This window comes from Myotis yumanensis, unplaced genomic scaffold (assembly GCF_028538775.1).
Source record: "Myotis yumanensis isolate MYYU_CA2020_CCGP unplaced genomic scaffold, mMyoYum1.0.hap1 SCAF_11, whole genome shotgun sequence".
In the NCBI taxonomy this organism is placed as follows: domain Eukaryota; kingdom Metazoa; phylum Chordata; class Mammalia; order Chiroptera; family Vespertilionidae; genus Myotis; species Myotis yumanensis.
In genome coordinates, this window is record NW_027223762.1 from 15,553,210 (window position 1) to 15,571,852 (window position 18,643).

Here is an 18,643-nt window from a genome sequence, read left to right on the forward strand (position 1 = left end):
TTGTTGAGGGCCTGCCTGTAGAGGCCTCTTCGATGAATCGTGGTAAAATAAAAGCAGTATAAGAGGGGAGACTTGCTTCTGGTGGGCAGGGGAGGGCAGAGGAGGGACCCAGGGGCCGCAGATCGGGCACTGTTTTCTGCTGGCCCTAAAGCCTCAAAAAATGAACCAACTGTCTTCAGCCGCTGCTACCATCTTTGCTTTCTGCCTGGGCTCCTGGGACGAGAAAAGACTGGCTGCCACAGATGTAGAAATAAGTTAGAATAGGGTTTCGGTATCACACTTTGCCAGAGAGTTCATAGTGGGACTTGGCTGTGAACAGCAGCTCTGGGTGAGGCCATACATTCTCTGGGCAGCTCTGCTGTTACAGGCCAAGAGTGGCCGTAGACAGTGCATACATGAATGAGTGTGGGCGTGTTCCAGTAAAACTTTATTTATAAAAGCAGGCACCGGGCCAGATTTGATCCGGGGGCCATAGCTTGCTGACCCCTGATAAGGACAGTGAAAGCTAGAACTGGCTAGAAAGCATCCATTCCAATTCTTTCCTGTCTTAGAGGAAAGGTGAAATGACAAGTCCAAAGTCACACCAGGCTGAGCCAGGGCTCCAACCTAGAACCTGACATTTAGATTCGTGCCCATTTTATGCATTTGTGCAGCCGAGTTACAGTGTTTGGTTGATCGAGGGCCCCGTGAGTGCACCAGCGAGAGCTCCAGGGTGGTATTTGAATCGAGGCAGCCGTGCAGCCCTGCGAGCTGGCCTCCCTTTTCCCGAGATGGACCCTGTTCACACTCAAACAAAATATACGTTGCATACGTTTACACGGAGAAAGGGCGCCCCGGAGTTGTGAAAAAGCTGGGCTCCCGCAGCTGCGTCACGGGATTCGATCACTGCGGCCGGCGGTGCCAGGAGATTTGAGACAGATGTTTTCAGACATGCCGCATGCCTAAAACATTTCCAGGGGTCGGGCTGCAACGGTGACTTCATAAGTGGAGAAACAGGGAAAGTATGCGAGGCGAGGACACAAGCGTTTATTCACCACTAGGTGCATGGCCAACCTCTTTGCATTACATCTGCCTGTCAGGGTTGGCTCTTTCATCTGTCGTGCCCTCGGTCCTGCTCTTTGTCTGCCCGTGAATAAAGTGCAGCATTGTGGTTAGTAATCCCACTCCAGTGACTCGACTTCAAATGTGGTTTTGGAGTGCATCCCAGAGTTCTGTTTGCTAAGCTTCCTACTCCTGTTTCAGAGACACCACTGGATACAGAGCAGCGAGCACTGACGGCTTCCCTCCTTCCTCAAACCTGTCGGGTTGTGGGCTCTCTCTTTCCCCCTCGCGCCCCTTTCCTTTCTTTTTTTCACCTTCTCTCTTTTTTTTTTTGAAACCTTCTGAGGCAAGTTCATGGATACTAAGCTGATGTGTTTGTTGTTCTTTTTCTCCCTGCCTCCGCTCCTAGTGAGTAACCACACTGGCCGCATCAAGGTGGTCTTTACTCCGAGCATCTGTAAAGTGACCTGCACCAAGGGCAGCTGTCAGAACAGCTGTGAGAAGGGGAACACCACCACTCTCATTAGTGAGAATGGCCATGCTGCCGACACCCTGACGGCCACGAACTTCCGAGTGGGTGAGTTCCTCCGCAGTCCCTGACTGTCCTTATCGAGCAGTTTTATGAGATCGTAGCGTTTAGATGCCCCCCCGCCGCCCCCACTGCCCATTCACACACTGCTCTCTGTTTGAATGGGTTTCTCTGAGTCTAAATAGGCTTCTTTTTTTTTTTTTTTTTTTCAAGAGACCTTTTAAAGTACTTTTGGAATAATTTTTAGACTGGTTCTTAGAGAAATGGCAACGAGGGTATTGCCCCTTATTGCGTATCATTGAGGCAGCCGTGTGGTGATGGGGACGTATCAGTTGGACGGAAGGAAATAGTTTGAGATGAAGACCACAACTTGGGCTGATTGACTTCAAATCTTCTCTTCTCCGTGGTACATAGGATTTATGTGAGATATGACTCCTGTTGTAACGTTTGGAAGGTGGTGATTAAGTTTAGATTTGTACTCCACAAATATGTCCTAAAGAAATTTTAAAAACTGTTGGAGCCCTGTGTTTTAGCTTGTAGAAAGGGACACAGACTTGCATCTTTGGCTGTGTTTCTGCTCTCTATCAAAAGCCTGAATTATAAATTGATATAGGACATAGATTTTGGGGGGATATATGCTAGTGGATTACTGTCAGCACTGGAAACCTTTGAATATTTCATAAATAATTTAAATATGAACCATAGTCATGACTGACTGCAAGAAAAAAGGCTTTTAACTTTTTTTTAAATTTGCGTTTCTTTTTTACTTTTTTTGTAAGTGGGGAAAGTATTGCGGTCCACCGAATGCTGTCACACTGCCAGGTTGTCATTCAATACAGTATTTTTGTCACGGAAAAATGTCTTTTATTATTTTCTTGACCAATTATGGTTTGCCATGTGTACTCAAATAATCACAGACACCCACGTTACTTTACGAGTTACTCACAAGAATAACCCAAATGTCAGACAGATAATAACACTGGCTAGATCTGGTCTTTTTATGGAATATTGCTGTTTAGTCTTGGGAGTGTATGTCTCGGGGCGGGGGGGCGGGGAGCGGTAAGAGAAGGGGGGGTGTCTATTTCAAACTGATTTCCATGAAGACAGAACACAGGGAGGCAGCTTGAGGTCCTTATTTGCTCTTGGATTATTCTGCTTTATTGCGACTCCTAATCCTTACGAGGTCTAACTCGGGTTGTTGTTCGTCTGTACTTGGAAAAAGCATGCGCCATAGCCACTATTTAAAAAGGTATTGTGAATTTCCTGGCTACTATAGGGGTGCTTTAGGCATCTTTTTAAAAGAATTTAGCTGTCAGGTGCCAAATGGCACATTACGCTCAGCAGGGCAGAGAGCCGAGTCTAATGGGAAGTGTGTGGAACTGATGATCAGGAAACCGGATTCTGGTCCTTGTCCTGCCACTAATGACCAGCTAATCCACAGGACGTGACAGTTCATATTTCTGAAGCTCAGTGTTTCTCATCCATAAAACAAATGGCTTAGGTGTCGTGACCCCTGAAATTCAGTGCACCTCTAAAACCTTATGTCTTTGAAAGAGGGATAAGTAATATGATTTTCAGGCTTTTTCAGAGGGTTTTAGACAAGGAGGGGAAGGGAAAAGACAGTTCCAAGCAGGTTATTGTGGGCTTAATGGCTTTTCTCACTTGTACTTTTCTTGATTGTTTTCCTTCCTCTCGTTGCTGTCCCTCCTCCATCGCCAACAACGCCTGCTCCCCCACCTTCCTTGCATTTTTCACAAATCCTTACAGTAGGAATGACAAAGTAATCGGATGGGTGGTAATTTTTTGGCTCACAGTGTATTCATTTTGAAACTAAATATTTAAAGACTTTGAGAAACAGAGGAAGTCTGCTTGTTAAAACACGCCACACACTTTCGTCCTCTGGCATCTGAGCAAATGTTTAGGAACAGAATACAGGTAACCTGTTCAAAATTTAAAATGCAGAAAAATTATTTACAGAAACATTTCAAAGCCAGCACTCAACTCTGTCACAAAAGGATTGGCAGAGTAGTTTAATAAAAGTAAAGTAAAATAAAAGAGGGTGTGTGTGTGTGTGTGGGGGGGGTAGTAAGGAACAGTTTCACATCGGAAATCATGGGAACTATTTCATTTACATCCTGAGCTATATCTCTTGCCTCTTTACATTTTAATTCAAATACTGGATAATTTGAGGGACAAGTTTTATTTTTTAAGAATGTCAATTTTGTAAAATTTATAGCTTATGGTTCTTCAGACAAACAGAAAATTTTATAAATCCATTTTTCAGACATACATTATATCTTTGTGAACTTTACTCGTTTAACAGAACTTTATTAATTACATAGAAAAAGTGGTTTTTCAAATGTATTGCTTTTCTCTCTCTATATATTTGTTTGTAGTATATTAAATCTTTTGACACATAAGATATGTGTATACGGAAAAATAGTACAGTGTGAGGAAAATCCAAAATTTACTATAACTTGTTAGCAATTCTCCTTGGCCTCCAATAACTTGTTAGCTACTGTCTTCAGTTATAAAAGATGGGGGCTGGCAAAATCTTTCTGTAAAGGGCCAGATGGTAAATATTTTAGACCTCTCTGCCATACAGGTTGTGTCCCAACCACTCAACCCTGTCCTGGTCATCAAAGCAGCCGTAGACAGTATGTTCGAGAATGGGTGTGGCTGTTGCAAAAACTCTCAGTTGGCCACATTCGGTTTGAGCGCCATAGTTTGCTGGCTCCTGCTCCAAGAAGTCAGAATAATACGGGGAAAACCATATGGACTTCATAGTCAAGGCACCTTAATGAAATAATCCATTTTGATCATTGGAACAACAGCACTGCTTTTGAATTTACATGGTGATTTCCAGGTGTGTGTGTGTGTGTGTGTGTGTGTGTGTTTTAAAGAAATGGAAGAAATATTGTTGTCACTGCTTTTTTTTGATAAGGAACCTTAGGCACAGTGGCTTATGTGAGTTTGCCTGAGTATAGATTAAGTCAGCGAGGTGTAGATCTTAGATCTCCTTATGTCCCCTGTTTACTTAACTCCCTGAGGTCTGACCATGATGTGTAGGAGGGACAGTTGAAGGGCCTTGTGGAGGGTTGAGTGTGTGGGAAGGCTCAATGATATAATAGAAAACAAACAACTGAGAGGCCAACAGCCTTGGGTTCAGATCTGGCTTCATCAAGCTCTTGGGCACGTTCTGGCTTTCTGTCTTCTTGGGCCCATGTCGCTCCGCTGAACGATGCAGGGGATGACAGGTCTGCAGAGGGTGGTTCTGTATCAGGCACAGGGTTAGTCTCCCTTCTATCCTGCGTTTTCTGTGGTGGTGTTGCTGGCCCCTGATGATGGTGAGCCTGGGCTGTTCAGATGCGAGAGGCAGGCGCGTTTTTCATTACTCTTAAGCACATGCTCTCTGTTTTTGAGTATTCAGTTGGGGAAATCTTAAGTGTAACGTCCACTTAATGTGACTTTAATAGTGAGGCCCGAATGAGGATGACATCCAAGAAAAGTACTCTGAGATTTTAGAATAAACTCATTTTTATGAACGTGATATTAGTACGATGTAACAGAATATTTACACTAAGTGGTATTTCCTATAACATAAGCAGATTTTTAATTATAATAACGTTTTGTGTGTGTGTGTGTGTGTGTGTGTGTGGCATTCTGAGCTTTGCCTTCTTGCTCTCCCTGCCTTTGCCTTCTTAAAAAATGGAAACATGTCCCCAGTTGGGTGGGCCAGCAGGTTAACTGTTGTTGCTTTAGTGGATTCTTTCCATTCCATAGGGATATAGTGAAGATGACCTTCTGGTATTTTTAAGTTGTTTATAGAATCACAAGTTCCTCTAATAAGAAGAGCATAGGAATTCATGTTGTCACGGCTAGAGTATTTCAAATAAAATAATACTGCCCCTTGGCAGAAGTTATTTGTAGAGACATTGAAAAGCCATTGGGATTGCTAAAATAACACATTTGGTTTGTAGGATGCTTTCTCTGAGAGGTTACCAGGGACTTGCATTCCATTAGCACCAATTGAATAATTAATTCGATAATTTAAAAAGTAAGTTCCCATATGTTACTTTATTTGATGCTTATTCCCCCTGAGAAAAAGTAAATGGTGGTATTACATTTTGTAGATATGCGGACCAAGGCTTTCGTGGTTTGCTTCAAGGTGACTTTAAATCACTTTTCCTATCCAGGAGTCCAGATACCTCCTGCCCTCCCATGGTGCCTCCTGGGACCAAATATTGAGTGATTATATATAAAACACTGTCTTTGATTTTCCAGGAGAAGCAGATCCTACAGCTGCTCTCTCAGAGCGTATATTTGAAGGAGATGAGGAGTGTACATAAATCACTTTAATTCAAGGTAGAAATCTCCCTGCAGGATCCCAGAGGAGGAGCTGTCCCTTTGAGCTGAGGAGGGATGCTCTGAGAAAAGAGGGGTGGCATGCAGTTTTTCTGTGTAGTTCACCAGGCCACCCCCAGCTGCTAAACAGATCGGCTCATGGTGGGGTCTAGGTAAATGCATGTGGCTGGTTGGCGATGGAGGGGCAGGGGCATTCAACTTGAAACATTGGTAGGTTCCAAAATAAAGGTGGACGGGAAGTAGAGGGAAGGGAGAGGTAAAGTTGATGTGGGAAGGATTTACCCGTCAGAATTAGGCATGGAGACGAGAAGGCACAGGTGGTTTCTGGGAATTGGCAGTAGTTTCCCTTAAATGTAGAAAGAATGAAAGGGAGTGACAGATGACAAGTCCAGGAAAGTAGATTGGGGCAAGGCTGTGAAGGGCTTCGATTGATGTCAAGCTTAGGAATTAGGACTTTGCTCTTGTGGATCTTGCTAACGTCCTCTGGAAAGGGGACATTGACATTTATCATTTCGAAAAAAAGAGGGAAGTTGTGTGTTTAAGGTAGGAAACTAGTGTTTTGATAGTCTTAGCTTCTGAATAGCCCCCAGTAACAGTGACAACCTGGAGACGCTTTGAACTGCCCTGAGGTTGGCGTGCTGCTCTGCTTGGGACCTCCCCCGTACGCCTAACAGCAGCAGCTTAATCCTCCAGCCTTTGATGGGGAATGGAGGCGGGCCATGTTGCCATACTCATTATGTAGGCTCTCCCCCTAAGGAGGGAAGAAAATTCTCTCACCACGAGGCATTAAATAAATCAGCACTGCTCAAGGAGGGGGAGGCATTGAGATTTTTTTTTTCTGGCAACTTAGTTCAGACACTGAATCTTTCGTCGTCTGCCAGTTGTCATTGTTTGGATCCCTTGATGTTTACCCAGCACAGAAACCAATCCAATACCAACATGCCACTTTTTGATGAACTGGGGCATATATTTCCCCCGTAATGCATGGCTACAGGTTTTATGTTGTTTAAAGATGATCCAATGCAATACTCAAAGAAAGCGGCTGCCTTTCATTTGTGCAGTTGAGAATGCGTAAGAAGTTGTCAAACTACTCCCACATATGATCTTTTCAAATGATTTCATTTTTTAATACTGAGTAAATGTCATAATGTAAGGCATTTCCTTTTTTATTTTATTTAAGCTGTGGAGCACCCAACAAAGGCTGGTATTAGGAGCACTAATTCATTTACCATATTTTAATTGAGCGCCTGCTCTGTGCCCAGGATTGGTTTGGGCATTAGAAATATAGCAATGAGCAAAATAGACAAAGTCCTTGAACATGCAACATTAAAAAATACCATGCGGCTATACAACGTGTATGAATCTTGTATGAATCAACATGTATAAGTCAACATATATGAATCTTATGCTAAGTGAAATGAGTCAGCCAAATAAAACAAATACTGTATGGTTTTACTGGTACGAGTTACCTGGAGCAGTCAGATTCGTAGAGGGAGAAAGTGGTGGTTGTCAGGGTTTGGTGAAAGGGTGGAGACAGAGAATCATTTTAATGGGCACAGAGTTTCAGTTTTGCAAGATGAGAAAGTTGTGGAGATAGAATGCACAACAGTCTGAATGGACTTAACACTATAGAGACTTGGAAATGCTCACGATAGTCAATTTTATGTTACCTGTATTTGACCATAATTAATAATTGCTACTAGAAATACACTGTAAGGAGCATTCTCTATGATAGAATTTCAGGGAGTTATAAATGCTATGAAGAGGTACAGCACTGAGAGAGGGACAGAGAGTGGGGTGTGGGAAGGTGAGGACTACTCTTCTAGACAGCCAGGAAGGGCTCCCTGGTGAGATGATCCTGGATCAGAGACCTGAATGGTGTGAATAGTGAGCTCTGAGAGGGAACATCACAGACCTTATAACCTAGCTCTGTGACTATGCTGGTTATTTTATCTAAGCTGTGGAGCATTTTCCAAAGGCTGGTGTTAGGAGGATTTGTGTAAACTTTTCTGATACGTCCTGTTGGGTTAGGTTTTGTTTGGGTATTGGTATTGTATTGTATCAGGGTATCCTTTGTGTAATATCTGTTGATAAAGAACCTCATACACAGTAGATAGAGGCAAGCACGTCATTGGGTAAAAAAAAAAAAAAGGTGCTGGAATGATTGCAGAAGGAATCTAGGTTATGGATTATAAAAAGTGTAGGGACGTCAATAAAGAAATGAATGACTAAAAATGCTAGATCACCTCTTTCCCAAACATTATCCTATATAATAAAAGCCTAATATGGTAAGTGTCCGGTCATCTGGCCATTCAACCAATCAAAGCATAATATGCTAATGATATGCTAAGGCCACTCAACTGCTTGCTGTGACGAGCACTGACCACCAGGGGGCAGATGCTCTGACCAGTAGGTTAGCTTGCTGCTGGGGTCCGTCTGATCAGGACTGAGTGAGATGGGCTGGACATGCCCTAGAGCCCTCCCATGACCCCTCCCTGGCTGGCCAACCTCCCACGTCCTTCCCCGGCTCCAATCGTGCATTGGTGGGGTCATGGCTGACGAGCACAGCTGTGGTGGTGGAGCCTCTCCCGCCTCTGCAGCAGCGCTAAGGATGTCCAACTGCCGGCTGAGGCCCACCCTGCTTCCCGTAGGGAGTGGGCCTAAGCCGGCAGTCAGACATCCCCTGAGGGCTCTTGGACTGTGAGAGGGTGCAGGCCGGGCTGAGGGACCCCCACCGAGTGCACGAATTTCATCCACTGAGCCTCTAGTTTCCTATAAGACAGATCACATGATTTGGGTACAGAGCTATTTTTTAAGGAAGGGAAATAAAATTGGTTCCTGCTTCTGAGGGCGTGTGTGTGTGTGTGTGTGTGTATGTGTGTGTGTAAGGGAGAGTGCCCAGTGAAAGAGGGCTGCATGGGAAGGTGGTTCCAGGGGTTAGTTGGGCCAAGGAGGGCAATACTTGGACCCTAAGAGCCAAAATCAGGAGAAAATGAGGTCCTGTTTGGTTGAAGAGGAAGATTCCTGAAGATGAGCAAGTAAGGGCCTCACAGCGGCCATCTGAGACTAAGTCTGCAGTCAGGACAGTTTGGAAGAAACTAACCTTTGGTAGAAGAGAGTTCAGCAGTCTGCTTGCCCAGCGCGGGAGGCGTGTGTGATTGATTGAACCGCTTAAGCCATCCCTGGCCTGTGTCGCAGGGGTGGACGGGACTCCACAAACGGGCTGTCCTGGGCTAGCTTAGAATAAATGACCTTTCAAAATTCCTTGGAGTCTGTAACACGATGTCACAAAGTGTATATTCTTCCCTCCTCTGTCAGCTCGGGCACATGGAATGATCTTTGGAAAACTCTAAACTGCTTAGCATGGCCTGTGGGGCCCGCAGGATTAGCTGCTCCCTGGCTCCCTGGCCTTCACCATGGCTGTGCCCCTTCCTCTCTGCTTCTGCCAAACCAAGCTTCCAGGGAGACTAACGGTCACTGACTGCCCCAGGGCCCCAGTGTTCCCACTGCTGCCCTGCCTGGGGGCGCACTGAACCCACCCGGCCTGGGCAGTGACCCACTGCTGCTTCAAGAGTCAGCGAGCGCCACTCACACTACAAAACCTCCCTCCCCTGTGTTTTCACACCGGGTTCTTCCACTCCACTCTCAACTGCGTGGGGACAGGAACCTGTCTACTTCCTGCTGGCTTCTCCAGTGCCAGCACTGGGCCTGGCTTTGGAGATGCTGAATGCATTTTTGTTGACAGAGCACATTGTCTATGCAGGTGGCCGTGTGATGGGGGCACACACACAATTTTCCTGATATGGCTCCATCCAGAATTCTCAGACACCTGAAATCACAGGTGTAAAATAACCATCTGAGAGTGTGTGGGGGTCACAGGAAAGGAGAAACATACAGGCCACCTATGTAGCACTTTGTCCGGAGCTGAACTTGACATTTTGAACACTGACTGCAGAGGACATCCCATGCACGGCGAAGTGCAGTCGAGTTTTCATACCTTCAGCTGCTCCCGCTGCATGCATTGCTACTCCCCACTCCGGCAATCTGCCTGAATCTCAGCCTCAAGGTCCGTTTCAAACGTTGCTGCCTGTGCTGGTGTTCTCTTCCTTGTTGACCTCTAGTCATTACCATGTCAGTGACATGTGGGGGTCTGGCTCAGGTGGACGCCTGGCTGGTCCTGGCAGCCTGGGCTGGTGATCAGCCTCCCTGATCCCACCGGGTAAAATGAATCGGTGCTGCCCTGACCGTCTTGCAGGGCTGCTCCGCGGCTGCCGAGGAGCAGCAGGCTGAGGGTGTCCTCAGGCACCTTGGATTGATCTGAAGAAGGTCTTTCTCTTCTGAAGAGAACATCCTGTTAATTTGCATCCCCTGTGGCCCGGGATATGGGGAGAGAGCTTACGTCTCCTGGGGTTTGGGTGGGGTATGCTCCTTGTGCACCACGGAGACCAGATTCCCTTCATGAACTGATCCTGGCGGCACAATAGCTGCAAGAGAGAGCGAGCAGGATGTTTCCATTATGTGCTCTCGCTGCTCCTCTGCTACGAGTGCACTGAAGGCTCTTTATTTGCTCAGTGAGACTTGCTCTGGGCAGACTAGACTGCGTACAAACTAATGTCAGATACTAAGTTATCACATGGCAGACACACGTAGCAGCACCCCGTCCCTCTGCCTTGGATCGAGCACCCCCTTACGGGGGTTCACTTGCTTACCTAGGAGCTCGTGAAGGTTGCCAGCCTTGCTGGCAATGGTGGGAGCACTGAAACCGTGGAGCGCTTTTTGGAACCAGAAGCTGTGGGCAGGAGGACAAGTCATCGTTTTGAATAGATGAGGGGGATCTCCAGTGCTGTTTGATTGTAACATAGGCTCCTGCTTCATGCTTTTCTTTGTTTTGCTATCCTTTGTGTAATTTGGGCTCCAAGGCTAGAGTACATTGAAGGAAGCGGGACTTAAAGTAGATACTGAAATCACATTTATGGGATAAGTATATCCCCACAGCATTTATTGGCATATGTGTTGGGCTTTGGCATCTCTCTATATAAAAGGCTATTATGTAAAGAGGCCCCTTGGGAGTTCAACCGGGAGACCAGGAGTTTGATTGCTTGCTATGGCATGTGCTGACCATCAGGGGGTGGCACGGAATGAAGGAAGGCCCTGGCCAGTAGCCAGCAGCTGGCAACGGGGAAGGAAGGCCCCAGCCGGCAGCTGGAAGGCCCCAATTGGCCCTAATCACAGGCCAGGCCTAGGGACCCTACCCATGCACTAATTTCATGCACTGGGCCTCTAGTCCTATATAATAAAAGCCTAGGTGGTGCCACATGCGACATCATCACAAGATGGCCACCACAAGATGGCCGCCCTCATGTCATCACAAGATGGCCACCACAAGATGGCTGGCAGGGAAGGGCAGTTGGGGGTGATCAGGCTGGCAGGGGCGGGCAGTTGCAGGCAATCCGGCTGGCAGGGGAAAGCAGTTGGGGGTGATTGGGCCAGCAGGGGAGGGCAGTTGGGGGCGATCAGGCCAGCAGGAGAGCAGTTAGGCATCAATCAGGCCAGCAAGGGAGCGGTTAAGGGGCAATCAGGTTGGCAGGCAGAAGCTGTTAGGGGCAATCAGGCAGGTGAGTGGTTAGGAGCCAGCAGTCCCGGATTGTGAGAGGGATGTCCAACTGCCGGTTTAGGATCCGGCCTAAACCGGCAGTCGGACATTCCCCAAGGGGTCCCACATTGGAGAGGGTGCAGGCTGGGCTGAGGGACCTGCCCCTGTGCACGAATTTCGTGCACTGGGCCTCTAGTCTTAGTATAAAAGTAAAACATTTGTATCAGCTTTTAATCTCTCCCTCTCTCTCTCTCTCTCTCTCTCTCTCTCTCTCTATATATATATATATATATATATAGCAAGTGGAGAAGGAATAATGCATCTGTGTACTGTTGGAAAAACCTCCTGGAACTAACATCACAGATGATGTGAAAATGTTTTTGAGGGCAGCCACACAGTCATCTTCATGCTCCGCAGTCCAGGAAAATCAAATAACTACCAAATGGGGCAGGATAAAGTTAGTGAGGAAGTTGGAGATTCATTCCCCAAAGTTATATCACACAAAAAATGAGAAGAAACAGATACCCTTCCATTGCCAATTTAATAGAGTGCTGTCATAGATGCACTTATTAAAACTTGATTTTTTTCTGTTTAGTGGAAGGGTATGGGCTTAAGGAATGGCTTCCTGCTCCTCTCTGTTACCTTGAATTTGGACTCATGAAATAATTACTGAAAAAACTGGCACGGCTGTAGTGCTGGCCTTTTGGGTAAGATTTGGTGGAAAAAAAGAAACAACTTTACTAGTATGCAGTAATGAGAGATTTCTTCATTCGGAGACCAAAGTTCAGATGCCCATCAGAATCAATAAAATTTTGTTCTGGATTATGCGGACTTTCTGAGCTTCCCTAGTGCGAAAACTCAGCCTGATTTTCATCAGATTTTCCCTAGAAGAGGTAAAAGGGAAACTTGACCTGAAAATCTTTTGCAGTGAGAAAAGCAGACCACTGCCCTTTTCCCGACAAATTAGGAAGTGCCCTGGAACTTTCTTAACTTAAGTCTTCTTTAGCAAGGTTAGACTGTGTCACTGCTTGCCACCTCATTGTCCCTTTCTGAAGAAAGGGTGATTTATGAGCCCCCTGGATCTTCTTGTGGTATTAATAACATCTCAAGCCAGCTGTTTTATTGGGTGTACACAGAGGGTAATTAGAAACATCTGAGAGTCCCATAATGTGCCCAGAAATCCATGACGTTGTATGGAAAAGAAGAAAATAATAACACTCATGCCAAAGTTGTGTACTTGGTAAATAGATAAGTTAGTATTAAACAGAATTTCTTTTGTATTTTCCCATCATTTTGAAAAAGAAGCTAAGCTCTTCAGACTGGAAATGCCCTCTTATTGAAATGCACTCACTCGCTGCAGAAATCATAACCTTATTTGGTAAAAGACTTCTGACCATGCTGTTCCTACAGTAATTATCATTTCCCTTCTGTCAAGCTTCATCATATTAGAGACCATTTTCTGCCAGAGAAAGTATTTCTTCTTTTTTACCTGGCACTTACTTGAAAACTTTAGAATTCTGAAGGATCTCATGTAAGGAAATTAACTCTTAGAAACATACTGCACTGGGGACTAATAGTGCCAATTTGCCTAATAGTCTATCCTAGAAATGGGGTTGGGATTCAAATAGAGTTTGGGCTCTATTTGAGCTGGTTATTTGAAATTTGATCTGTTCCAGGGATGGCTGAGTTCGAATATTTGGGTATGTAGCAATAACAGCGGCTGAGTCAGGGTCTGATTTAAATCAGGTCCCGTTCTTCCTCCAAGACAAAATCTAGACAAGAAAACCTAACAATCTGGTGGTGGCTGGTGAATGGTTCCTTTCATCTTCATTCACAAATAACACGCCCGTATGAGAAGTCCGTGCTGAGTCAAACTCACATGCCCCAGGCGGCTGTGGACAGGGGTCCAGTTGGAGGCCTCCGGCGTCTTTTCAACCTGCGATGCTTTGTGTGTCCCCACTGGGTGTGACATTGTTGTCTTTCTTGATCATTTTGAATGGGACTTCTCATCGATCATGAAGACAAAATTGGATGTTTTGCTGGAGGTTGACAGTGACTTAAGGAAGGAGAAGTTGATTCATGTGTCGAAATGTTTATGGTGGGGAGGTGGGACAGTAGGTAGGAGCTGTTGCTGAAACCTGACTTTAAATACCTGCCTTCTCCAACCCCTAAATCAGTGGTTGTTCGTCCTGGTTACACAACAAATATCCCAGGGATTACTTAAGAGCACAGATGTACAGCCCACATCCCAGGCTTCTAAATCAGAATTCCTGGGTGGGCGTTGAAAACAAATGATGCAGACGATTGTTAAATGCGTATAGCTCTGATGGAGATCCCCTGGTCTAAGCCATGCTCATCACCTTTTACTGTTCGTTGGAATCGCTGTGAATACTGATGAAGTCCAGATTCCCATTCAGTAGGTCGGGGAGGTGGGGCGAGATTTTTAACAGGTTCCGGGGATTGGAATGCTGTTTGGCCCATGCATTATCCTTTGCAAGGTACTATTAATTTTATAATTAATAGTGGCTTCAGAAAGATATATTATCATGAATTAATTATACTGATTTATTGAGTTTCTATATGAGGCTGCTACTATATTAGGAAGTGATGTATAAATGCCAGAAGAGACTCGACCATGTAATCAAGAGACATTAATCCTTTGCAGTTCCCTTACCTCAGTTCCCATCACTCTTAAAGCTGAGGTTTTCTCACCCTGCCAGGCAGCCTCTTGGGCAGGGTGCCCACAGGATACCGTCCTTGCCACATGAAATACTGGGTGCAGGCTGCCTTATTTCCTCATCCTACCATTTCAACCTGCTCTAGCCTGCCTCCTGCCTTACCAGTTTTCCAGAGGACAGTAAGAAAGTCTCTTTGCTCATGTCCCTTGAATTCCCAGGGATATGTGTCAGGCTCTCCAAAGGATTTTCACCTCCTCTGCTCCAGTGCAGCAAGCTGCGTTCTGCAGCCCGGCCAGCATCCCAGGAAGTGGGCGACTGCCACTGACTTTTGTCCTCAGCTTTGGGGTGTTGCTCAAATCTCAAGTTCCATTCCATAGCCTGCACAACTGATGCAAGGGTGACGCTGTGGGCCTACTAGTAACAGGACATAGATTTGTTTTTCCAGGAGAAATGGGAGGGGCGATATATATTGAGGGCGATCCACCCTCAATAGGATTATCCTATTGAAGTCCTGCTTGTGATTACTATTAAGCATGTGGAAAGTATTCGAGGACAGTCTTTAAGGGAAGATGCACTTGAACGAAACCCAAGTTGTCTAAACCTGTCATGCAACCATCATCCTAGCTTTCTGATAACACAGTCTCTATCCTGAACTTCCCTACCAACAGGACTTAGGTTCTGGCTTATGAACATGATACTTGAGAGCACTTTCAGCACAGACAAGTTGAGTTAATGGAAAGGGAGAGTGAACATGTACTCATTAGCAAAGCATAGCAAAGCTGAAACTCACCTTGTGCTGTCAAACCCCCTTGTGTTTCTTTCACGAGCCTCTGGGTTCTTCCTCTTTCCACAGTGGCCTACTGACACCGGGTCCTGTGTCTTAGTCCCTGTCTCCGATTCCCTGTGATTTCACGTATGTATCCTTTGCTGGTGCTCGCTCAGTTCCCTCTCCTACTCTGAAATATCTGGTTCACACCCTTAATGCAGATGGGAAGGCGCAAAGCTGAGCTTGTCTAATGGTTCTCAACCAGAGGATGTTTGGCCCCCCCAGGAGGGACATTTATGGTTGTCCAACTGGGGGAGTGGTCCTGGCATGGAATGGGTAAAGGCCAGGAATGCAACTAAATAGCCTACAGTGCACAGGACAGCCCCACCACAAAGAATTATTTGGCTTAAAATATCTCAGTGCCAAAGTTGAGAATCCAGCTCTAAGCATTGTTGTTTTCCTGTTGGACAACATCTTGGACCCTCTCTCTGACATTTTGCCCAGGTCCCTGGAGAACCCTCCCTCTTAAATATCAAGGTTGTTCTGTAGGTGAAACCTCCAGCATTATGTCACAAGTGCACTCCTTCGGCGACGGTGCCGAGGCTCACACCGGTAGCCCTTCCCGCCCACCTTGTACCTGCGCTGCCTCAGAACCTGGGCCCTGTCATCGGACAAGTTGTACGGATCACCTCGCGGGGTTGCGGAGGGCGCAGGGTTGAGGTGGTTTGGGATGTCTCAGGATGACTCAACAAGGGAGCAGGATTGGCCTTTATCACGGGGATATTTTGGAAAGTGAAGTAAGAAATAACGAATGGGAAAACGCGTCGGGCGGGAGGCAGTTTTTGCACATCTCAGAAGTGATTGTATAACACAAACCGCTTTTCAACACTCCCCATTGCTACCGTGGACACTTGTTTGCAGAGCGTCTGAGGCTCCGGCCACTGGAAGAGGAGAGACAGCTCAGCGTGTTTATTTGAACCATAGCATCATCCCACGTTCAAATAAACATCGCACCTTGGGAGGGGACAGGTTTGTTATTTCTAGCCCAAATGTCTGTACACATGTCTTTCGAAGGATTCTGTTGCCAAGTCTGAAAGAAAAAAAACACACTCTCCAGGCATTAAAAGTCTGACACATTATTTAATTTGTTGAAAAAAGGAAAACCTCTTTGTGGCTACAGCCCTCGAGGTTAGCTGGACAGTGATGTGTGTCATGTTTTCAAGCCTTTGCTTTTGGACTGAGAAAGAGCCCTAGAGAGCAAGGAAAAGCCCATTGCCTTCACGTGCGTAGAATCTTGCTGTAGCAGTTCCCCCTCATGTTTTGGTCATCTTGCCCAGGAAACTTGGAATTTTCATGGTTGTGTCTTTTGCCTTTTTTTACTTGAATGAAAAGAAATGTTCTTTTTTTAAAAATTAAGTGTTTTTCTTGATTTCAGAGAGAGAGAGGAAGGGAGAGGGATAGAGAGATAGGAACATCAATGATGAGAATCATTGATTGGCTGCCTCCTGCATGTTCCCTACTGGGCATGGAGCCCACAACCCAGGGATATGCCCTGACTGGGAATTGAACCATGACCGCCTGGTTCATGGGTTGATGCTCAACCACTGGGCCACACTGGCTGGGCTGAAATGTTCTTTTTTTTTTTTTAATTTTTTTTTAAAATATATTTTATTGATTTTTTACAGAGAGGAAGGGAGAGAGATAGAGAGCTAGAAACATCGATGAGAGAGAAACATCGATCAGCTGCCTCCTGCACATCTCCTACTGGGGATGTGCCTGCAACCCAGGCACATGCCCTTGACCGGAATCGAACCTGGGACCCCTCAGTCCGCAGGCCGACGCTCCATCCACTGAGCCAAACCGGTTTCGGCTGAAATGTTCTTAATTCATTATTATAGGGGTGATATATTTTATTGCCTCTCCATGAGATCCTCTAAGCCCATAATTCATATGGCTGATTTTTCCCCCTATTCTGTCCTTTCATTAGATGTGGTAGAATCTAACTTTTCCCATTTTAACCATTTTTCAGTGTGTACTCCACAGTATGGAGTACATTCACAGTGATTTACTAGCACAGCCATCACCACTGCCCCTTTCCAGGACTCTTCATCACCCCAAGCAGAAAGCCCATACCCATTAAACAGTAATTCTCCATTCTTCTCTCCCTCCAGCCCCTGGCAACCTCTGTTCTCCCTTCTATCTCTATGAATTTGCCTATTCGGCGTACTTCAGAAAAGTGGAATTATAGAGTATTTGTCTTTTTTGTGTCTGGCCTTTTTCACTTAGAATAATGTTTTCATGATTCATCCATGTTGCAGCATGTGTCAGAATTTTCTTCCTTTAAAAATATTTTTATTGATTTCAGAGAGGAAGGGAGAGGGAGAGAGAGGTAGAAACATCAATGATGAGAATCATTGATCGGCTGCCTCCTGGATGAACCCTACTGGGGATTGAGCTCTCAACCTGTGCATTTGCCTTGACTTGGAATTGACCCATGACCTCCTGGTTCATAGATGGACACTCAACCACTGAGCCACACCAGCCTGGCAGAATTTTCTTCCCTTTTAAGACTGAATCATAATCCATTGTATAGATATGCTACCTTTTGTTTATTGATTCTTCTATTGATGGACACTACTGTAAATAATGCTGCAGTGAATATTGGTGTACAAGTATCTGTTGGAGTCCCTGCTTTCATTTCTTTTGGGTCTATACCTACAAGTGGAATTACTGATAATCCTGTTTAACTTTTTGAGGAATTGACAAACTGTTTTCCACAGCAGCTATGCTATTTTATATTCCCACCAGCAGTGTATGAGAGTTCTAATTTCTCTACATCCTCACCAATACTGGTTACCTTTCTCTTCTCTTTATTTGAGAAATAGCCATGCTAAAGGATGTGAGGTGGTATCTCACTGTGGTTTTGATTTGCATTTCCTTTATTACTAATGGTATTGAACCCGTTTTCATGGGCTTATTGTCCATTTGTAAATCTTCTTTGGAGAAATATATATTCTAGTTCTTTGCCCAATTTTGAATTGGTTTGTTGTTGTGGTTTTTTTTTTTTTAACTGGGATTTCTACTTACTAAGGTAAGTGCTTAATTGCAACATTATCTGTCGCTGATACTGATTGTGAATCTTTTGAGAGACCTGAATTCTAATCCTGGTTCTGCCACTTAGACAAAACTCACTTTAAGTCTTTTTTTTTTCATCTGTAAAAGGATGAGTTTAGGGAGTAGATGTTCAAGATCCTTTGCAACTCTAAAATGCTATTATCCTGTCTAAAAGCCTGGCTCTGAGGAGAATGATAGAGTGTAAATGGGATTAGGCTATTTTTAGTGTGTTTTATTCTGAAAATACTTATTGTGATTTTCAAGTATGTACAGTGTGTTCTCTTTTGTACTTTTTTTTGGCCCCACTTTCCACTGTAAATCAAAGGACGATTTAACAGAAATCCAGTGATATATTGTGTGGTGACGTGTCATTGGCCCCACAAGTTTGATCAGAAAGCTAGAGGCCTGAAACATTTCACAAGCTTACAAATGACTCTGGAGTTTTTTCTTGTTTAGTTTTTGAAACCGAAGTGCTCAGAAGGGTTTGGCCAGAAAGAGAAGGTGGCCTGAGGGAAGCACAGCTTGTGTGGAGTGGAAGGAAGGAAAGGTTAAGGTTG

General features: G+C 45.1%; 1 protein-coding gene across 18 annotated transcripts in view; it reads left to right on the forward strand.

The window, feature by feature from the left end:
• The window catches only part of LTBP1 (latent transforming growth factor beta binding protein 1), a 344,698-nt gene that overhangs the window by 134,008 nt on the left and 192,047 nt on the right, over window positions 1-18,643 (forward strand). For 6 of the 18 annotated variants that reach the window (XM_070428970.1, XM_070428975.1, XM_070428973.1 and 3 more), the window contains exon 5: window positions 1,451-1,618. The exons of 1 other annotated variant lie outside the window; for it this stretch is intronic. In XM_070428970.1, the coding sequence (XP_070285071.1) occupies window positions 1,451-1,618 (168 nt within the window). Of the gene's footprint in view, window positions 1-1,254; window positions 1,619-2,721; window positions 2,820-18,643 lie in introns of those variants that run through there. 11 more of the 18 variants (XM_070428978.1, XM_070428985.1, XM_070428979.1 and 8 more) reach the window with 4 other exon arrangements.